This window comes from Octopus bimaculoides, chromosome 19 (genome assembly GCF_046866305.1).
Source record: "Octopus bimaculoides isolate indiv1 chromosome 19, ASM4686630v1, whole genome shotgun sequence".
Classification (NCBI taxonomy): domain Eukaryota; kingdom Metazoa; phylum Mollusca; class Cephalopoda; order Octopoda; family Octopodidae; genus Octopus; species Octopus bimaculoides.
In genome coordinates, this window is record NC_142946.1 from 45579067 (window position 1) to 45604066 (window position 25000).

General features: G+C 34.7%; 1 protein-coding gene across 1 annotated transcript in view; it reads right to left on the reverse strand.

Moving 5' to 3' along the window:
- LOC106881077 (intraflagellar transport protein 80 homolog) overlaps window positions 1–25000 on the reverse strand; it is a 297928-nt gene that overhangs the window by 141161 nt on the left and 131767 nt on the right. Inside the window, exons 12-13 of the mRNA XM_089337528.1 lie at window positions 24581–24645; window positions 8873–9008 (exon numbers count right to left, since the gene is read on the reverse strand). Of these exons, the coding sequence (XP_089193654.1) occupies window positions 8873–9008; window positions 24581–24645 (201 nt within the window). The remainder of the gene's footprint in view (window positions 1–8872; window positions 9009–24580; window positions 24646–25000) is intronic.

Sequence of the window (25000 nt, forward strand, 5' to 3'; positions counted from 1 at the left end):
ATATCATTATCATTATTATTATTATTATTATTATATATCATTATCATTATTGTTATTATTATTATATATCATTATCATTATTGTTATTATTATTATATATCATTATCATTATTGTTATTATTATTATATATCATTATCATTATTATTATTATTATTATTATATATCATTATCATTATTGTTATTATTATTATATATCATTATCATTATTGTTATTATTATTATATATCATTATCATTATTATTATTATTATTATATATCATTATCATTATTGTTATTATTATTATATATCATTATCATTATTATTATTATTATTATTATTATTATATATCATTATCATTATTGTTATTATTATTATATATCATTATCATTATTGTTATTATTATTATATATCATTATCATTATTATTATTATTATTATATATCATTATCATTATTGTTATTATTATTATTATTATATATCATTATCATTATTATTATTATTATAATTTTTATTCTATTATTATTGTTATTGTGCTCATCATTATCGTCATCAATGTTGTGGTTGTTATTATTATTATTAGTAATATTATCATTGTTGCAAATATTATTACTACTGCAAGTGTTATCATTATTGTATGTTTGTTATTATTATCATTATTATTGCTATTATTCTCAATTGCATTATTATTATCATTATTGTTATTTTAATCATTATTATTATTATTCTTACTGTTATTATTATAACTATTATTCTTATTATTGTTGTTGTTACTATTATCATTGTGTTTATTATCATTACCATTACTGTTGATAATGTTGTTGTTGTCGGCGTTTTACAAATGAGGAAATGGAACGGTGACAGACTTATTTTTATTATCATCTTCATCGTCTAGATCATCATCGTCGGTCATCATTGCTAGTGTCATCAATCTCATCTCGGCCAGCATCATCATTGTCATCATCATCATCATCATCATTATCATCCTCATCAGCAGCAGCGACAGCAACACCAGGATTATTGTCACCAGCCTTGTCAAAAGTCATGATTATTACATTAGCCATCATGTCTGCCATCATCACCATCGTCATCGTTGTGATCAAACAATCAATCAATCAAAATTGGTGCTACCATCATTGTCTCCATTATCACCAGAATCACCAGAATTGTCATCTTCACTATCCAAACCGGTGCTACCATAATCAGCATTATCATCATCATTGCCATATATACACACGCAAATATGTAAAAGTTATGTATGTATGTATGTATGCAAAGATATATATATATATATAAATATATATATATTGATAGAAAGGACAACAAAAGAAAGAAAGAGACCTCGATATTATGCAAATAGAGGAATTTATCTGTAAAAATATGTGACACATATGTAAAACTCGGAGTTTTATCATGGCTACTGAATAAGTGTCACATATTTTTACAGATATATATATATATATATATATATATATATATATATATATATATATATATAAATATATATGTATATATACATATACATACATACATATATACATATATATATATTATGTATGTGTATATGTATGTATACATATTATTTAAAACAGTTTGATCCAGTTCCGTGTGACTTCAAGTTTTGCAGGCCTGTAACGGGAGCCTGTCTCTTTCAGGCTTTGGATATTTGTGTGTGTATACACTGTCATATGTATATCGACACACACACACACACATGGACACATACATAAATTTCCTGATTTAACCTATTGTTCTTCACCACCTTCCCCAACTCAGCCGTCTGTAGCAGACAGAAAATCTTTCAATAGAAGATAAGTCTCTTCATTTTGCATCAGTTTTTTTCCATCATTACAATAATTTTATTTATCCATCAAGTATTTTGTATGTGTTTTCAGTTTGTTTTTTTTTTATATTTATTTTGGAACATTTTTACATTTTATTTTTTTGCGTTATATTTTTTTGTCTTTGTCTAATTCGCTTTTTTCTCTATTTTTCTCATTTATTCGTTAGCACAATACCATTTTCTTTATCCTTTCTTTCTCTCATCTCAATTTTTTTATTTATTTATTTTTTTTTGCCCCTCTCTTTCAGTCTTTGGATTTTCCTTTCGTTCCTTCTTTCTCTCTTTCTTTCTTCGTTGAAATATGCTGAGTTAATTTTCTGCTTATCAAGTACCTTATCAGGTGCAACGAAGGACAACGACGGCGCCAACCAACCACCGCCGCCGCCACCACCACCACCAAAGAGATGCGATTAGCGGAATACACACACAGAGCAAGGAGCCCTTTCTGACACACAGACAGACGCAATTCACAAGTGCATTGCATTCAAATGACTTTCGTGTGGTGCATCAGTGACTCCGCCACGCATTTTTACAATCTTAGATGCTATCAAACTGCACACACAAACGGCAACAAACAAACATTGACACACAGACACACACACACACACAATACATACAATTACAAAAATGAAAACTAAGAGAAATATACTGGTGATGATTTGGTGCCATGAAAATAGTGTGAAGAAAAGAACAAGTGGTGGTGCGATGCTTATATACATATATAGATAGATATGTATATATGTACAAATACATATATGTGTATATATATATATATATATATATATATATATATATATATATATATATATATATATATAAGGTGCATTACTACAGAATAATGTCACACACTGGACTTCCCAAAATTAACACATTTAGTACCGAATAAAAATATGCATATACATATATAAATATAAATGTGCATAAACATATGCCTACATATATATATATATATATATATATATATATATATATATGTGTGTGTGTGTGTGTGTGTGTGTGTATACACACTGACATATACATTCATATTTATACATATATATATATATATATAAAACATACACATGCATATACATACATATAAATATATATATATATGTGTATATATATACACACACACACACACATATATATATATACACATGTATATAAATATATATACACACACATACATACAAACGTACATGTGCGTGAGTGTGTGTGTGTGTGTACATACATATACCTAGTTTTATATATAGATACATAAATATATAATTTGGAAAAAAAAACCACAATTATTGAATTCATCCATGAAAATCCACAACCACATATAGAAAAATTTAATAAGTAAATACACTAAAAAGACCTATAATAAAAATCAAAAAAGTACAAAGTAATAAATATTAAAATATGGATATATACATACATATATAGATATATGTGTGTGTGTGTGTATTTGTGTATGTATATATATATATATATATATATATATATATATACTACAGACATCTAAACATTTATTTTCTATAAATCCGAAACAACAGTGTCTCTAAAATCTACACTGATCTGGTTGAGGGCAGCATGCAGTTTACATCTAAAGCAATGGTGACAGAATGATGACAGCTGTTTAGGTACCAGAAATATTCAGAGATGTCAAGCAAGCTGTGACAGAAGAAGCATAGGAGAACACAGATCAATCAGTAATGGAATGATAACCAAGCTGAGCTAGGCTAGATATGTAATGTGACAGGGCAGCAACAGTGAAGTGAGGCTGGGATACGTAGTGGAGAGTCAGATACAGCGGTGTGACAAGTAATGACTGGTATGGAATGAAGAAATGTGACAGGGCTGCAATACATGAGTCACACCTTGGTGGAGCTGTGACAACAATGGGATAGAACAGCAGCAAATTTGTGATACAAGAGTGATTATTGATTTCATGTTCTCTCAACATTTCTAAATCCTTATGGTGTAGACAACATAAAGTTCTCACTGGCTAGAACAAAGCATCAAAAACTGATGAAGAAACTTGAAGGATTGCGTTGGTCCAATGGTAGAACATCTGTCATGTCTACAGAAGATGTGGGTTCAAATCTCAAAGACGGCTTTTGACTCTTTTCTATCTGAAGGGTTTTTTAAGCCAATATTTAAAAGCTATTATTTAGAGCTTTTTCTACTTCAAATCCCACCGTTAAAGATGATTCCTTTCTTATCTTTCAAAGTTTATAAATTCTTATGACACAAAAATCATCAACATCATCATTATTTAAAATCCATTTTCCAAGCTGCCATGGCCTGGACAGTTTGACATAGGACTGGCGAGCCAGGAGGCTACATCAGGCTCCAATCTGATCTGACGAGGAACATTCTAGTGAAGTTGAACATCTTGTCTGGCCACCACAGTCCCCAGATCTCAAAATTATTGAACATTTATGGTGCATTTTAGAAAAACAAGTAAGGAGTCAATATCCTCCACCATCATCACTACAAGAACAGGAGACTTTTTTGGCTGAAGAATGGACAAAAATTCTTTTGGAAACAATTCAAACTTTGTACGAGTCCATACCTCATGGAATTCAAGCTGTAATTACTGCCATTGGTGGTCCTACCCCATATTAAAATAAATTTGTTTGAAATTTTAAGGTGTTTTCATTACTTTGTCCAACCCCAGTGTGTGTGTGTGTGTGTGTATATATATATATATATATATATATATATATATATATATGCACACACACACACACACACACATATGCACCTGAGCACTATTCACACTCACACACTGGATAGGCTTCCACACAGTTTCTATCTGGTGTGATCACTTACACGGCATTGGTCAAACCAAAGCGAAAATAGAAGACACATTCCCAAGATACCACGTAGTGGGACTGAACCCAAAACCTCGTGGTTGTGAAATGAACTCCTTAGCCACTCAGCCTTGTCTAGCTTTAGACTTCAAGAAAAAAAAAACATTGGAGGAAATTTCATTTGCTTTTATACGTCAGCAGTCTGTGTGACCATACAAGAGCTCCCCCTATTAACTTAGATGAGTTGTGTATTGTCTAAAGACAATGAAGAGAATGGGTTACAGAACTAGAATACCATGGTGTTATATCGTCTGTCTTAATAATCACATTTACACAGAAATAAATAAAATATTTCCTGGTTAATGAGAATGTGTGTGGTTTTCTGCAGACATTGTATGGAATGAAGTTTATTAATCATGTTAACGAGTTTAGTAATTTAAAGTGTTGAATATCTAACACTCTCTGTGATACTAATATATTGAATGAAACTAAATGTTGGTTGCTCAGGGACTTTGAAACCATGACTAACGAATACATTAGTCGTAATTTTTTTACTGAATTTCTGATAAGTCACTGAACACTACTCATACTGCGGTACCATCTTAAAGTGCTTTAGTCAATTATATTGACCCTTGATAAAGCCACAAGAGACATACAGAGACTGGTGGGGTTTTTTTTCTTTTAAGCTGTATCAATGTAAATGCACACACAGACACACATTCACATATCATTATTGTCATTTAACATTCACTTCTCCATGCAAGTCTTTTCCTCATTTATTACCTTAATATTAGGTGTAGGTGTTTGGTAAGCAGTGTACTTTCCAACCACATGGTTCTGGGTTCAGTCTCACTGCATGGCATCTTGGGTAAGTGTTTTCTGCTATAGCCTTGGGCCGACCAAAGCCTTGTGAGTGAATTTGGTAGACAGAAACTGAAAGAAGCCCATCGTATATATATATATATATATATATATATATATATAGGCACAGGAGTGACTGTGTGGTATGGTAAGTAGCTTGCTAACCAACCACATGGTTCTGGGTTCAGTCCCACCACATGGCATCTTGGGTAAGTGTTTTCTGCTTTCGCCTTGGGCCAACCAAAGCCTTGTGAGTGAACTTGGTAGACAGAAACTGAAAGAAGCCTGTCGTATATATATATGAAGGCACATGGCTTGGTGGTCAGAGCATTCAGCTCGCGCGCACACACACACACACACACACAAACACACACACACACACACACACACACACATATCAGAACAAAGAGTTATCAATGAGGGATTAATAATCCAGATAAAATACATTTTAAGCTCTCTGAAGATACAAGGACAGCAGGGTAACAAGGGTTCTTGTAATTAGTATTGAAATCCAGGTAATCCAAAGACAAAGTCCATTATTTGTCAAATTTGTAAATCTGGTGATACGGTATATTTTCACGAAATGGTATATAAAATGAAAAGGTGAGAAGTAATGGGCTTTATATATTTATGTGTGCATTATAGACTTACAGCTGTTTCAATTATAATTTTGGTTGTGTTCGTGGTTTGGTTTATTCAACTGATCGATTGAAAGTATAGCAAACGACTGTTGCAATACTACAATACTATCTTTGGGAAAATACATACAAACACACACACACACACACACACACACACACACACACACACACACACACACACACACACACATGCTGTCTTTCAAAATACATTCATGGCTGAAATCAAACTGAAATTACTGATGTAATTCAGTGAAATTTGGAAAAAAACAAATGAAAGAAAAGTGGAAAAAAAACAAAAAAAGCCTCTCAGTGACCCGTAATCAACCAACAGTGGATTCCATTAGCAGTTACGATATTGACCCATTTACTAATTAGTGTCATCAGTTGATAATTTCACTTTTTGACAATATTCTACAGCCAGCATCCATAATTGCTGCATGAGACAAGAAATTAAAAACAACAAAAAAAAAAGCATTAAAAAAATAGCAAATTAGAAAAAAAACCAAAAAATATTTCTAAAAATTCAATAGATGCATGTCTGACATTTTCTTTCATCTGATTGGAGTCGAGCAGAATGTTGGTCTTATTAGAATACTTGGCATTGGTCGGGTGTGGTGCGTGTGTGTGGGGGTGGGCATGGACGGAGAGTAGATCAGCCTAGTTTTGCCACTGCACCAGTAACTTTTACTTTTAATAAGTAGTCTTATTTTAATTCCGACTCTTAATAAGTCAACGAGTCTTTCATCTGTTTCAACTAACTATAATTAGATATTAAATTCACCATCCTCACCAATTAACAAAACAAAAAGATTAAAAAAAAAAAACCCTGAAAAATTTATGCAAAAAAAAAAAGAAAAAACAACAGCAAAATCATAAATATATAGAATTTAAAAAAAAAATACTAGAATAGAAACAGAGAAAAGAGAAGAAGATGAACAAGAACAAGAAAAGTGGAAAAAGATAACAAAAAAAATATATAACTGATTTCGTTGATATTTGCCAATTAAATAATCTGAACTAATTACAAAAAGAGATGGTGAATGTAATATGAAATAAGGTCGAAAAGTTAATTGCATGGTGGTATGGAAGAATGTAGGATATATTTCTTTCAGAAAGATAATTAACTGTGATAACAAACTGAATAATTTTATCAAGGTTTTAGAAGCCATCGGTCGCAGATGAGTTATATGTGGCTGAATTTTGGTAGGAAATGGATGGGCTGAACTGGTTTTGATGGATATGGGGGGGTTTTGGAACCTAAAATAATTCGGTGATTAGAGAGAGAGGGAGAGAGAGAGAGAGAGAAAGAGAGAAGCTAATGGAAGAAGAAGAATGGAAGGAATGGTACATGTGTGCGTGTGGGTATAGCAGGATGGTGTATTCTTCATAGGGGCCAACGACGGTAGCAAAATGGGTGAGTAACAAGTTGAAGGACTTATCAAAGAGAGAAAGCTCTGTTGAAATGCATGGAGGAGAAAATGACGACGAGGGAGAGAGAAAGATGAGAGAGAAAAAGAGAGAGAGAGTTGAGATGAAGTTAAAAACAAACTAACCAGAACACAATTACTCAAATATTTTCACTATGACATAAAGATTATCTCAGCCTATCACTTCTTAACGAAGCTAATTTCTTTAAAACTCCAATAGAAACAGTAACACACACACAAACACACACACATGCGCAGATGTATATATGTGTACATATATGCATGCGTATATATTGATGTATATGTGTATCTATACTCACACATATACACAAATGAACATAGGTATATATGCACATACATATATATAGGGATTTATATATGTATATACATATAGGTGTGTATATATATATATATATATATATATATATATATATATATAATAAGAGAGAGAGAAATAGAGAGAAGAGGAAGAAGAAAATAGTTGCTTGCTATCAGGGAAGTAGCCTTCATCAGGCAACCTGGCATTCCTTAATTAGTACATATGAATAATTTTAGGAAAATAATGGGCCTTTGCGGTTTTTAATTATAGAGCAAATATCAAATTTATAAGTTGTTTGGTTGCAGGGGCTATGGAACCGGAGTGCAGAATTTGTTTTAATTAAGCTAATTACATTACAATGACAGGGTATAAAGTAAAGACATTCTCAGCTGTTACATAGGGAAATAAAATAGGGAGATTTCTACATCCCAGCAGGGAACTTTCTAACTAGCCAGTTGCACAGCAGGAGGCATAGTTCAATACCTAATGTAATTATTCAATAAGAAGAAACAACAAAGTGTCTATTTCAAACTGCGTTTATATTGCATGGTTGCACTTTGGGGCATTTTCCACAGAAATTTCGGATATTTCTATTATCCTAGAGGTACGGATAATTTTTACAATGAAAATTCTAGTAGAATAGATGTTTATGAATTTTAATACAAGATATGTCATCTTTTTTCATTTCATTTCACTTCAAGGAAATTCTTCATCATACCGAAAGAGTGAAGAGAAAAAAAAAAATAATAAAAGAGAAAGAAATAACAAGGAATTTATGCTTCTTTGGTTAATATTCAAAATTTGATTTCTCAGGCTTTAATTTCAGAAACCTATTAGAGAAAATTTAATTAGTACTATTCAAAACTTCCTAACTTCTCTACGGCATTTAACCAGAAATCTTTTTTTTTGTTGGCTCTTTTTTTTTTTTAAACACAATAGCAAAGAATTAGAGATGTAGACTTCATGAGCTGAGAGCAACATGAAATTTGAAATTTGAAAAATGTCGGGTTTAAAAACTTACCAAGTTTTAGAAATGTTCTGGTATGGCCAAACAAACGGACGGTTGTTAAATAAAGATCTCGATTTCTGTCAACAATTGCCAAACGTCTTTCGTTAGCATGACCACACTGGTCCAAAGCAATTTCAACCACCTCCAACTGGAATGGTAAAAAAAGAGAAAAATGACACAACGCGATTATTTTATATGATTTAAACATATATACACATACACACACACATACATATACAAACATAAATAAATACATAGTATATATATTTGGCAATGAGGTTAATTCATCAAACTAAAAATTCTTCAAGTGGCTCTATGGTAAGTAGCTTGCTTACCAACCACATGGTTCCAGGTTCAGTCCCACTGCATGGCATCTTGGGCAAGTGTCTTCTACTATAGCCTCAGGCTGACCAAAGCCTTGTGAGTGGATTTGGTCGATGGAAACTGAAAGAAGCCCATCGTATATATGTATGTATATGTGTGTCTGTGTGTTTGTGTGTCTGTGTTTGTCCCCCTAGCATTGCTTGACAACCGATGCTGGTGTGTTTATGTCCCCGCAAAAGAGACCGATAGAATAAGTACTAGGCTTACAAAGAATAAGTCTCAGGGTCGATTTGCTTGACTAAAGGCAGTGCTCCGGCATGGCCGCAGTTGGGAAGTAAGCTTCTTACCACACAACCGCTCCTTCCACACATACCAAATATCTACCTTTCTATATGTTCCTATTTGATGGAAAAAAAAAAAGTGTTGTCTTTTAATACACAGAAACATGTAAAAAGCACCATCCGAACGTAGCTGATGCTAGCCCCACCTCCCACCCCGGCTGGCTCCTGCGCCAGTAGCACGTAAAAAGCACCATCCGAATGTGCCTGGTGCCAGTGCTGGCAGATTGTATCCCATGCCGGTGGCACGTAAAAGCACCCACTACACTCTCAGAGTGGTTGGCGTTAGGAAGGGCATCCAGCTGCAGAAACCCTGCCAGATCAGATTGGAGCCTGGTGTGGCCTCCTGGCTTGCCAGTCCCCAGTCAAACCATCCAACCCATGCCAGCAAAGAAAACAGACATTAAACGATGATGATGATGATGATGAAACTATTTCTCCCATTGACGTAAACTGATAAATATTTCTTTTTTCTTTTCATCTTCGTTATTACATTATATTAAATCCTAAGACATCGATTAATTAGAGTTTGATTTTGACATATTGTGTTTCGCAAATCTCTTCAGCATTCTAAATTTCTTACATATACATACATAGACATGTGCGTATATGTGTGCATATGAGTGTGTGTGTGCATGTGTGTGTGTGTGTGTGTGTGAGTGTCTATGTATCTGTATATGTATGTATTTTTCATGTTTATACTTCTATACAAATATGTTTAAATTCGGTATTAAAATAATGTAATAATGTTTGATTCAATATATAAATTGGAGAAGGCAGCGAGCTTGCAGAAGTATTTGAATGCTGGGTGAAATGTTTAGCGGTATTTAGGGAGGATATGGCTGGTTTAAAAAGCTAAAGGATTAAGCACTTCTCTGTAATTCACTTCACAAAAAAGAAAAGACAATGAAATGGCATCCCCATTCAGAAGGAATGTTACAATCTTGACCACTTGCACAGTACGGAAACCAGGTAACTGGACCTATGACTCTTTGGCCATGAAACAATAACGTTCAGGTGTCATCGTCGATGACATTGGCAGCAGCGACGGTGGTGACGATGACAATGATGACAACATTTCAAACAAGTCTCCAATCAACGCCCTAATGTACTGCATCTTACTGTAGTCGCTGATGAATCATAGTTTATCTCCTTGCCCATCCAGTCAGAAACACTTCCAATGCCATGGGTATCACCCTTGTTTTACAGAAAAACCCATGAAAAGGTGATTGATAATTGGTCTGCATGATTTACACATCAGATTTAGACTAAAAGTGTAACCAAGATTGATGTGAATTATGATTAAAAGTGTAATTCATCAATTTCTTCTAGAATTCAATTTGTGTTGTTTTTTGTTTTTGTTTTTGTTTTTTTTGTTCCTGTCACTACTTTGGCAGGTCTTTATATTCAGTGTCAAGTAAATTTGATAACGATCATCGTTGTTGAAAGAGCTTTTCTGGAGCTTATTTTTGGAGTTCAGCTGCAAACATTTTGTTTCAAAAGAAAATATCAGCTGATATAAATGGACATTTCTTTTCTCGAAAAAATTAAAAAAAAGACTTTCCTAGCAATGCCATTTAGTTTTTTAGCCTTCAAAGGAAAAACCATAGCAAGCAAAGATCCTCAGAATTCCACAGAACTTGTTAGAAGATATGTAATATGCATACATGGAACATACATAAAATACACAAATATACTGGAATTTTGACGGCCATTGGCATTTTCTTTCTCTCTCTGTGTTCTCTTTCCCTTCTCTCTCTCTCTCCGTCTCTTGTACTGCTTCTCAACCCTTCTTTATTCCTAGTTATTATTTATTAATAAGGTCTGCGAAGCATTACCCATAGATACATATTTTTTCAAACATGAGGTCTTTGATAATGTTTTCACCGAGAAAATTGTTATTTTTTGGGGGATTTTTTTTTTTTTTTTCATTCAGTTATTTTGTAGATCACATTTTGTTAGAAACATAGTCAAGAATTTGAGAAAAGGTTCAGTAAAGCAGTTCCGACATTGACTTGTTCAAAGGCAAACTATATATACAGGTGTGAAGCTATTACAGACACTGATAAAGCAAATGTTAACAGCAGGTCAGAGAATTATAGCAAAGTTAAGTGAAGGTATACTAGTCTTCATAAGACACAGGTCTGAGCTGTGCCAAGACATGGCACCACAAGTGTCACGTTTTTAACGACACAAATACTTCCGTGCACACAATATAAAAGGGTGTTAGCAAGAATATGGTTGAACTGTCATTTAATGAAGAATTTAACGAACGGGTAGGTAAATGTCACAGCTCTATCCTCCCTTTCTTCTGTTCTATATGGTTCTTGAAGCTAAATGACCAGAGTTCAGATCTGGCTCTATTTAAGAACTTGTATAATATGGCGCAGGAGTGGCTGTGTGGTAAGTAGCTTGCTTACCAACCACATGGTTCCGGGTTCAGTCCCATTGCGTGGCACCTTGGGCAAGTGTCATCTACGATAGCCTCGGGCCGACCAAAGCCCTTGTGAGTGGATTTGGTAGATGGAAACTTAAAGAAGCCCGTCGTATCTATGTATTTGTGTGTCTGTGTTTGTCCCCACAACATCGCTTGACAACCGATGTTGGTGTGTTTACGTGCCCGTAACTTAGAGGTTCAGCAAAAGAGATCCGATAGAATAAGTACTAGGCTTACAAAGAATAAGTCCTGGGGTCGATTTGCTCGACTAAAGGCAGTGCTCCAGCATGGCCACAGTCAAATGACTGAAACAAGTAAAAGAGTAAAGAGAGTATGTAATATGCAATAACGTATAATATGTATTTTACTGGGTTTAGTCTTTCGCCTGTTGCCATGATGGGGTACCACCTTTAAAAATTTAAATGATCGTACTGACCTCAGTACGTATTTCAATCTGGCATTTATTTTATAGATCTCTGCTTGATGAACTGCTAACTTTGAGACATAGTGAGACACAATACACTTGTGCTGATGTTGTGTAAAAGTACCCAGTCCACTCTGTAAAGTGGTTGGCATTACGACAGAGGACATTGATGTTGATGAGGCTTCCACACAGTTTCCATCTATGAAATTCACTCACACGTCATTAGTTGACTCAGGGCTAAAATAGAAAACACTTGCCCAAGGTGTCATGCAGAGGGACTGAACTTAAAACCACATGGTTACAAAGTAAGCTTCTTAGCCACACAGCTACATCTGTGCCTTTAATAATGAAAAAAAAGCAGAGTTACATTGAGTACTGTAGTTCACAGTATCTAACAAACAGACGGGATGGTCATGGCAGGAATGTTTTGGATCAAGCCCTTAGCAATATCAATTTCCTACGGCAAACATTAAGACAACTACATACAAGGTCTTAGCTAAGAGCTCACATGACCCATAAAATGAGATTTTTAGAAAATTTAACTGAAATATTATGAAGAAGGAGAGAATGATAAAACATTATATTGATAATCTGTCTCCAACATTAAAATTACTTTGAGAAAGTTTCCACCTACAAAACTTGGCACCAAAAAAACGGTTACTTGTTTGCTAAAACAAAAATCTTCTTTATTAGAAACAAGTACAGTGTAAATATGTAAGGTGTGTGTGTATGTGCATGCATCTGTGTATGTGTGTATATGTGTGTATGAATGTACGTGTCTGATAGTGCATGGGTGTGTATGTGTGTATATTTGTGAATGTGTGTGTGCACATGTCTGTGTGCATATATGTGTGTATGTATGCATGTGTATTTGTATGCATGTATGTGTCTGTATAAATTTATATCTGCATGTTTGTATACGTGTGTGTATGTATATATATTTATAAATGTATGTGCATATATGATATGCATATATATATATATATATGCATATATGTGTTTGTATGTAGGTGCGTGTATATATATATGTATATATATACATACATGTACACACATGAACACACATATACAATAAAAAAGAAAAGAATACTGAAACAATTTCCTTAACACAAATGTGATTAAGATTAATTTCCAGATTGAATATAGGTCATTTATAAATAAACATCTTTTTAGTAAAAATTTTTTTTTTTTTAATTTTCATATATTTATTTATTTATTTATTTATTACCTTCTGCAGCAATAAAATAATTTAATTCCACTGAAAGATCTGACAGAAAAATGGTTTCTTTGGAAATCAAATGATCAAAAGAGAGAAATTCTTGTAAAAATAACGTTAATCTTTTAGAGAAGCAACAAATGAGATGAACTTTTTGAAACGATTAACAGCAAGAGATGAGGAAAAATAGAGCGGAGGGAATGACAAAAACGACATCCAAAGTTCCAGACAAATTAAATTTGATATGAACATAAGGAACCGTTATGGGAATTTCATATTGGTGAAGAAACAACAATGTGAAATTACTCTCAGCTTATATTACCATAACTTCCATGATAGGCAATTGAAGATAAGATAAACATATGTGTGTGTTTGTGTGTGCGTGTGTATGTGTGTGTGCTGCATATACATATGTGATGTGTGTGTATGCCTGTGTGCCTACTAATATGCTCAAAGATGTGTGTATATATATGCATGTGTGTGTGTGAATGTGTATATATGTATATAACAGAGTTTGTCTCACTTGTGAAGTTTCATGCCACAGCAATCCTCAGGCAAGACTTCTTTACTGGGGATCTCAGTAGCATGAGACAAACTCTCAGTTTTCAATAAAAATAATTAAAAAATAAATATACATTCTACAACATGTATTAAGCACTCCTCTCTCATTCATTTCACATACAGCAATGTGGTTTTCTGCTTCTAGGATGTAAGCTGCGACCTGATCAACCTTCAGTGAGTCTAGGGGACAAAGGAGTCTGATGTTGAAAGACCCAAAGCACTCTAAGACCTCAGAAACCCTCTAAGACCTCAGAAATTTCTAAGACTTCAGAAACCCTCTAGGACATCAGAAAACCTCAAAGACCTCAGAAACACTCTAAAACCTCATGGATCTCTACGATGTAAGAAAGAAAGCAAGAAAGCAGGATTCCCAACCACATCTGGGTTCAATTGCACTGTTTAGCACATTGGGCAAGAGTATTCTACTATAACCTCAAGCCAACCAAAGCCTTGTGTGTGGATTTGGTAGATGGAAACTGAAAGAAGCTTGTCATGTGTGTATATGTGTGTGTGTGTTCTTGTATTTGTCCCCCACCATCACTTGACAACCAATGGCGGCGTGTTTATGCCCCCATAATCTAGCAGTTCCGCAGAAGAGAATGATGGAACAAGTACCAGCACTTCAAAAAATAAAATTCTTGTAGGTGGTGCCACAGCATGGCCACAATCTAATGACTGAAACAAGTAAAAGACAAAAAGACAGAGAGAAAAGACAGATCGATTGGTGATCCACCAGTTAATCTGTCATATCTCTCTGTCAAATGGCCAAGACGATGGACGGACGGATGGATGGCTGGACGGACAGATAGATGGACACACGGATGGCTGGACAGGTGGAAGGATGGAGAGCTGATAGGCTGACAGACAGACAGACAAATATGTATACAATTCCTAGCAACAGCAACGGTGTGTGTGTGTGTGTGTGCACAAATGAATATATACCAAGAACTATTCTTACACATATCTATGTATTATATATGATGTTGCAATCGACAGCACCCACCAACCCCCACCCCGCCACCCAATCTTTAAATTACTGCTATGGCAACGCATTTACAATTCCATCATCAATCAAGTAAGACATTGCAGATGTAACTAGAAACCATTCTGCACCATTTATTTCCGCATAATTTATTTCGCATGCACATAAACCTCATCATTTTTCACAACTACTACACTAGCGGGTACAGGTATATATATATAGATATATGTGTGTGTGTGTGTGTGTGTGTATGTGTAAATTGGTGGCAGCATGGTGCCGGTGGCATGTAAAATGCACCATCCGAGCATGGTCAATGATAGTGCTACCTGACTGGCTCCTGTGCTGGTGGCACGTAAAAAGTAATATTCAAGCGTGGCCGATGCCAATGCTGCCTCACTGGCTCCTGTGCCGGTGGCACATAAAAAGTACCATCCAAGCGTGGTCAATGCCAATACTGCCCGACTGGCTCCCATGTCAGTGGTACATAAAAAGCACACGTGTGTGTGTGTGTGTGTGTATACATATGTATATACATACAGATATACATGTGGATGTATGTATGTACACACAAAAACACACATACATGTGTTTGTGTTTCTGAGAGAGAGAGAGAGAGAGAGAGAGAAAAAGTGAGAGAGAGAAAGCCTGTATCTCTTAATTGAGAACAAGAAACAAAAATTTCTAAATAAATTCTAACAGATTATCGAATATTCTTTCCTTGTTATTATTATTATTATTATTATTATTGTTATGATTATTGTTGTTGCTGTTATTATTATTATTATTATTATCATTATTATCATCATTATTATTATTTGTAGATAAGAGGATTACGAAATCAAAATCAATATACACTGGACATTTCGTTTTATCTTCACGTTTATTTCGGAGAACGAACAAACCGCCAAAAAACAAAAAAAAAAGAAGAAACACAAAACCACAACTGAAAGGAACGAAAGAGAAAACAAAAGAAAGAAAAAACAATGAAAAACCAACCTAATTATAATCATCATTATGTAAAGTATATATATATATATATATATTAAAAATCATTACAAGGGGATTTACAAAAAACACAGAAAGGAATATATATGAATGTGTGTGTGCGTGTGTGCATGTATGTATGTATGTATGTATCTATCTATATATATTAGTATATATATACATATATATATATATATATGTATATATAAATAATATACATATACATATATTTACATATATATGTATATATATATACACACATCATTGTTACACACACACACACATATATATGCATATATATACATGTATACATATATATATATACATGCATATAAATATATATATATATATATATATATACATATAAACTTATACAAACATATACATATGTATGTATGCAGACACAGCAAGGGGAAAAGAGCAATGTAAAATGCTTCAAATCAATTGAATAGAACACACAGCTTTAGTAAAACTATAAATCCTGTTTGTTGTTCAACTTTCCACACAAGAAGCCTCATATTCCTCTCTCTCTCTCTTTCTCTCTCTCTCTGAGAACGTCTCTTTTATAAGGAACCTTTCAATGTGTGACATATCCAATTTTAATTGAATTCCATGGTACATTATTTCAGATAGTCAACAGGTAAACTAATGTTTAGTTGCAAATCAACACTTGCAGCTTGATGTGGTTCTGAATATAAATGGCTAAAAAGGAACAGATGTCAGTCAGTCATTAGAATTTTGTAAACCAGAAACACGAGATTATCGTAGTAGCAAACACCATTACTGATGCACACGCATGCATGTATACGCAGCACACCAACGACAGTCAATCAATCGACGTGCAATGTGGTGCTGAAAAGTTCCTGGCTTTAACGGTATAGTGAAAGGCCTGGTTTCAGGCCCAACCTGCCAAGTTCTATTACAGGACTTAGAAAAACTGAATAAGTGGGTGAGTCTAATTGGGGAATGTGTTGAATAAAATCATGATTAACTAATCCTCATGAATGTTCTTTTACCAAAATTTGGGAAATTTTCAGCCCCCCCCCCCTCGTGTGTGTTTGTGTATATATATATATATATACACACACACACATACAGATATATATATATATATATATATATATATATATATATATTTAATCATCGTCATTTAAGGTCTGCTTTCCATGCTAGCATGGGTTGGACGATTTGACTGAGGACTGGTGAACCAGAAGGCTGCACCAGGCTCCAATCTGATTTGGCAGAGTTTCTACAGCTGGATGCCCTTCCTAATACCAACTACTCCGAGAGTGTAGTGGGTGCTTTTATGTGCCACCAGCACAAAGGCCAGTCCAGCGGCACTGGCAACAATCTCGCTTGAATGTCTTTACACGTGCCACCGACACAAGTGCCAGGAAGGCGACAGATATTTCTTATTGTTGTGTTATTGCTTACTTATTATGAAGAAGTTCTGAGCTGCTATTATTGGCTGGAATAATAGCAGAATGAGCAACAGCGATCAACAGAAAGAAACGGTGAAGAACTTCATAGAGGAATGAAAACTGGGATATGAAGAGATGGCTAAGACTAAGTGCAACAATGTAGGGTGTCATCATTTGCCAGCGGAATACAACAAAGATACTGCAGGGTGTTGCAGCTTTGAGTTAAGTGAGTCGCAGATGGTATTTATTTGAGTAGGCTGATTTCCTTAGAGATAGCAGCGAAATGGCTAGAAGAGAAGGGTTTTTCATGAAGCAAAGAAATAGAGCATTATTTGGCACTGCCAAAGAGTGCAATGCAATTAAAATGTGATGAAATGATTGCCATCTGCAAACAACAGCTGTTAAGGAAGATGCGCTTGCACCACTGCAGAATCTGCACATTGTTGCAGTTTTACTTACACACATACACCTATATACATATATATATATATACAGACACACATATGAACACAAAAATAAGCATATACATACACGCACATATATATATATATATATATATATATATATATATATATACATATATACCTAAGTGTATGCATATCTACATATATATATGTGTGTGCATATATATATATATATATATATATATATATATATAAGGATATCTACATACATATACATACCATCATCATCATCATCATCATTTAATGTCCTTTTCTGACATGTATGTAAATCTACATATAATCACACACACTCACACATTGATATGTATGAGTGTGAACATGTGTGTACATATATATATATATATATATATATATATATATATGTATGTATGTATATTTATACACATGATGCATATATACATACATAAAAAGATGTATACAAAAACATACATATGTGCGTGTGTGTGTGTGTATACATGTACGAGTGTGTGTGAGAGAGCGAGAGAGAGAGAATTGAGGTGTGTGTGTGTGTGTGTGTGTGTGTGTGTGTGTGTGTGTGTGATTCAACTATCTAATTACAGCTTTCACTGCCTGTGGGATATTCACTTTATCAGCTGTCAACTGGAAATCACTGCGGTTTAGATATTTTCCAACGGTGGTATCACACCTTTTAGCAAAGAGGAGCAGCGTGATGCTCGCTGCACGGGAATGTCTCAGTGTTTACGATAAATGCTTGTTATCATTTGGAAGCTTCATCTCATTTACACTTGCATGCTACACACACACACACACACACACATATAGATGTATTTTTATACATTCATATATTTATATCTGCATAAACATATATGTATATACATACATATGTATGCATATATATATATATATATATATATATATATATATATATATATACACACACACACATCAATTCATACTTGGTTTTTACAAGTACTGTGTTAGGAATGTACTAAAATATTGAGATTTCTTTATTATTATTATTATTTTTTTTTTGCTTTTTTAGGGGAAAAGATGCATAACATTATGAAATAAATTTGAAAAAGGAAAAAAATAAAGAAAAAAATCGATAATGTTTTTGGATGTGTAGTGAAGAACAGAACAAAAAAAATATATAAATAAATACACGTATCCTAAGGTGACAAGTATTAGGTTTTATAGTAACAAAACAAACAAATAATAATAATAATAATATTAACAAGAATAATGATAATAATACGCAGTAAAAGAGAAAGTAAGATAAGAGAGAAAAAGTGGGGGAAAATGAGAGAGAGAGAGAGAGAGAGAGAAGGAAAAAGAGAGACAGAGAAAGGGAGAGGGATACGAGTTGAATGGCAAAAGAAAGAAATGAAGAAAGAACATGACAGATGGCATATTCTCAGTAATTTCAACAGAAAAATTTCAATTATTTTGTATTCCTTATTTTTGATGTCAATTGGGAAACAATGGCATCATTCGTTTACAGGTTTCCAGAGGACTAGACCAAATGGTTCACTTCATTTCTGACAATGGCAGTGACAAGGGAGTGCCTCTCACTCAATGCAGAACAAACATCCCAAAGGAATCCCTTCATAAAGCAGTTCTTTACTTTTTTCTCTCTCTCCCTCTCTCTTTCTGGCTTCCTTAGTGGTGTTCGTTTGTTTATGGCTTTCGCTATTACACATACACCAGTAATATATATATATTATTATAGGTGCAGGAGTGGCTGTGTGGTAAGTAGCTTGCTTACCAACCACATGGTCCCAAGTTCATTCCCACTGCATGGCACCTTGGACAAGTGTCTTCTACTATAGCCTCAGGCCAACCAAAGCCGTCTAGATGGATTTGGTAGACAGAAACTGAAAGAAGCTCGCTGTATATATGTGTGTGTGTGTGTGTATATATAAATATATATATATATATATATATATATATATATATATATCATCATCATCATCGTTTAACGTCCGCTTTCCATGCTAGCATGGGTTGGACGATTTGACTGAGGACTGGTGAAACCGGATGGCAACACCAGGCTCCAGTCTAATTTGGCAGAGTTTCTACAGCTGGATGCCCTTCCTAACGCCAACCACTGAGAGAGTGTAGTGGGTGCTTTTACGTGTCACCCGCACGAAAACGGCCACGCTCGAAATGGTGTCTTATGTGCCACCCGCACAAGCCAGTCCAGGGGCACTGGCAACGATCTCGCTCGAAAATCCTACGGGAGCCAGTCAGGCGGTACTGGCAACGGCCACGCTCAAAGTGGTGCATCTCATGTGCCACCCGCACAAGAACCAGTCCAGGGGCACTGGCAACAATCTTACTTGGCTTGCCGGGTCTTCTCACGCACAGCACATTTCCAAGTATATATATATATATATATATATATATATATATATATAAGCTGAGAATTTCTCTCAATTTTAATCACTTCATTCATTCATTTTACCCACATCATTACTAATATATACTTTCATAAAATGTAATTATTTATATTAGTTCTTCAGATAACTTCCAAATTGTAAACTCTTTCTTTAAAATAATCCTTTTCTAGTTTATCACTCTGGCTAAATATAATGGGCTTCTTTCAGTTTCCGTCAACCAAATCTACTCACAAGTTTTTGCTGGGCCCAGTGTTATAGTAGAAGACACTTGCCCAAGGTGCCATGCGTTGGGTCTGAACCTGGAGCCATGTGGTTGGAAAGCAAACTTCTTACCACACAGCCAACCCTGTGCCTGACAACTTTTATTCATTATCATAAAATAAATCAGTTTATTTTTCTTTGGCGCTTCTTCACTTCAAAAACAGCCAAACTGTACTGGCACAAGAAAAATCAGAAGTAAAGAAAAGCCGTGACTACAGCGTGTTGTTAAGAGTACCACAAGGACCAAAAAATTCTAGTAAAAATGCATTTTCAAATTAGCTAAAAAAACAAAAACAAAATGCTGAATACAACTTCAAAAAAACACAAAAAAATACATAGTGGAAAGAACAAGAGCTGAATTTAAAAGATTAGTTCTTTTTTTCTTTCTTTTTTAATATCAATAAATTAGTCCAAATTACATTAGTTGGTTTTTATTTTTTGTTCTGTTTGGAGCTGGTATCATAGAAAATAAAGTATCTTTACTAATGCAATAAATCTATCAATTAATAAGAAACACTTTTAGAAAATTCCATTATTGTAATGGAAATTTGCTGCAGAATTCTAGCACTATCCAATTCCCCCCGGAACGACAATGAAAACAGCCTTTATATTAGTCAGATAGTCGTAGAATGACAGAAAACCGATTGGTTCTTCACTTAGAACGATGAAGCCAAGATAGGAGGAGGAAACGAACAAGAAAAGTACGTTGTTAAATGCTATGCAAACTACTAAAGGCATCCAAGCACTGTTAATACAAAAATATGGTAAGACAAGGTAGTAAAGTTATATCTGTTGACAGATAAATTGTTTGCGTTGTGTTACTTTTTTTTTGTACTGTTTTGTTTCTGATCTTGGTTTTTTTTTGTTCTTTTCTTGTTTTGTTTTGTTCTTCTTGGGGGGAGGATGAGGAGGAGGTGTTTTTTCTTTTGTTTATTTTTGGGGGCTTTTTTTTTGTCTGACATCAGACCGAGTTAGATTTTTCAGCAAAAGAAAGCACAAAGACGAGTATAAAGACACTGGTCAAATAATGAAGAAACAATTATTGCTATATTTATTCAAATTGAAATTTATGTGCAACAAGCAGACATCCGTGAATATGAAAGCTAATCAGACATTAATATAGAGAGAAATGTCCACAGAAATAATAACAGCTCTCTGATTCAGGTTGAAGAATTTCATCAAGTAAACATGATATCTCGAGCCAATATCAAAATTTATACCTCAAAGATTAGATTGCCAGATATAAAAGTTAGATTAGATTTCTAAATATAAAATTTAGCAAAATAAATACAAATAAAGTCAGACATCATCATCACAATTTATTGCCTGTTTTCCATGCTGGCATGGGTTGGATGGTTTGATAGGAGCTAGAGAGCCAGAGGACCGTGCCATGCCCCACTGTCAGCTGCAGAATAGTTTCTACAGCCAGATGCACTTCTGAATGCCAATCATTTTACAGAGTGGACGGTGTGCTTTTTATGTGGCACCTGTACCAGGGGAGGATCACAAGACAAAATCCCCTTGGCTGAAGAAGGAAGCAGTATTAAGTCTGGGCAAGGTTGTTTTATGGAAGACCAGCAGTCACCCCTGCATACCAGCCTCCACTCTCCACGCCACCGATGTTATCCAAAGGAAAGGTAAAGGGACCGATACAGCTTGGCACCAGTGGCGTAACTCATTTCTACAGCTGAGTGAACGGGAACAATGTGAAATAAAGTATCTTGCTCAAGAACACAGCACACAGCCCAGTTCAGGAATACATATATATATATATATATATATATACACACAGGCACATATATGGGGTAAAGACCCCTGTCAGTTATGAATGATAATGGGGTTGCACCTCGAAAGTTCCCCACAACACACAGCCCAGTTCGGGAATCGAACTCACTGCCTCGTGATTGTGAGCCCAATGCTCTAACCACTGAGCCTTCACAATGTGCAATACATCCTATTGTATACATCATGTTTCACAGGTAAGGTGACTGTAACAACACTTTTAAGATGCAACATATGTTCAGAAAATCTCTTCATGGAATAATGTGGCAACTGCTAATCTGTTAATTCAGAAAACAAAACACACCTGGAGCTGACAGGAGAAGGTGAGAAGGTTCTTTTGACAGCTTGGGAGATATTTAAGGGGCAGAAGAGAGAAACAAGGAGACCAAGACAGACACAGAGAGAACAAGAGAGACAAAGAATCAAAGAGAGAGAGAGGGGGGGGGAGACAGAGACAGATAGACAGACAGACAGGCACAGAAAGAGAGAGACACAGAGACAGATAGGTGCAGGGAGAGGGAGAGGAAGCAGAGAGACAGGGACAGAATGAGACAGTGATGAAGAAGAAGAAAGAGAGAGATAGAGTGAGAAAGAGAGAGAGATAGTGAGAAAGAGAGAGATAGAGTGAGAGAGAGAGAGAGAAAGAGAGTGAGAAAGAGAGACAAGGAACCAAAAAAACAACAACAGAGATAGAGAGAGACAAACAGGCACAGAAAGGGGGAGAGAGAGAGGCAGAGAGCAAGAGAGAGGCAGAGAGCAAGAGAGAGGCAGAGAGCAAGAGAGAGGCAGAGAGCAAGAGAGAGGCAGAGAGAGCAAGAGAGAGAGAGAAGCAGAGAGACAAAGACAGAGAGCAAGAGAGAGGAAGTGGGAAAAGAGAGAGAGAGGGGGAAGAGAGGAGTATTTTTCCGTATCTGCAGAAATGGTTGCTCCATTCTTTCTGGCTTCCAAACCATTTAGCCGGAATAGGAAAATAAAAAAAAGTTGCAGCAACAAAACCTCACAGAAGTTGGTACGTTGTCTTTTGAGAATAGAGTAAAAACAAAAAGAAAAAAAACGAAAAAAAAACCAAAAAAATAAGAAAAGAGAAACTAGAGCCGAAACCTGTTTATTCAATGGAATAAACAGTGAAATTTCAGAAATCGTCAGAATTCTAGTCGAAAATATGTAAATAATTGCTGCAGTGAAAGATTAACACAATGAAATATTTTGTAAAAATTGAATATTACATGTTGATTTAGTTTATGTGTTGATGGAGAATAAAGCGGTGGCAGTGGAGAGGTCGATATCGTAATAATAATAATAATAATAATGATTTCAAATTCGCATATCGTTTCTGTTGATAGGCCATGAATGTAATCAGATATAAAACAGATTTTTCCATCATTCCATGATGCTTTTATAATAATATTCATGTCGTTTGAATTATCCAAATGTGATAAATGCTTCCAATTACACCATTACTAAGAGAGAGAGAGAGAGAGAGAGAGAGAGAGAGAGAGAGAGAGAGAGAGAGAGAAAGAGAGAGAGGAAACACAAAACACAGAAAAAAAAAAAGAAATCGAAGAATGTCTGAGAACCAGAACTTCAAAACCAAATAGGCAATTATCAAAAAAGAAAAAAAATAATAAAGAAAAGAAAAAGGGAAAAGGAAAGAAAGATGGAAAGAGAGAGGGAAAGAGAGAGAGAGAGAGAGAGAGAGAGAGAGACGGAGGGAGAGAGAGAAGAATACAGCCTACATATTTCAAGAGCACATTAGAGGAAATACAATTTCAGAATGTTATTGAATCTTAATTACCCACATACATATAATTAGAAAAAAAAGAAGAAAAACAAAACCATTTAACACTTATATATATGTGTGTATGTGTATATATATATATATATATATATATATATATATATATGCTTATATACGTATATATACACACACACACACACACACACACACACACACACACACACATATATATATACACATACATACACACATATGTATACATATATATACATCTTTATATATATATACATATGTGATGTGTGTATGATCGTGTGTATATATATGTGTGTGCGTGTCTGTGTGTATGCACGTGTGTGTGTGTGTGTGTGTGTGTGTGTGTGTGTGTGTGTGTGTATGTATACAAACACAGCTAATATGAAATCACCAACCTTATGGGAAATTGGTTTTCCATCCCCCACTGGTTTACCGGTACTGACTTCAAATAGATGAATTACTGGAAATGAAAAGGTTATTTTTGTCAAGAAAAATCTGAAAAGGTTCCATTATAAACAACAAATCGACTTCAAGATATGATAAACAGGTCAAAAACATACAAAGGTTCACATGAGTACATCATTTTCTTTTGGGGTTCTTTCGCCAACACCACCAACGCCACCCTGATATCTTTGTTTCATTCCTTTATATATATATTTTTTTTTTTTGTGATTTTTCATGTTTTTTTTTGTTTTTGTTTTTTTACAGGGAAAAGATTTCCCAAAATTGTTTCTTGACAACTCAACACAATGCAAGAATTCCCAATCGCACCACAAAACGCATTATGGCTAAACGATGAATGTTAAAGCCTTGCT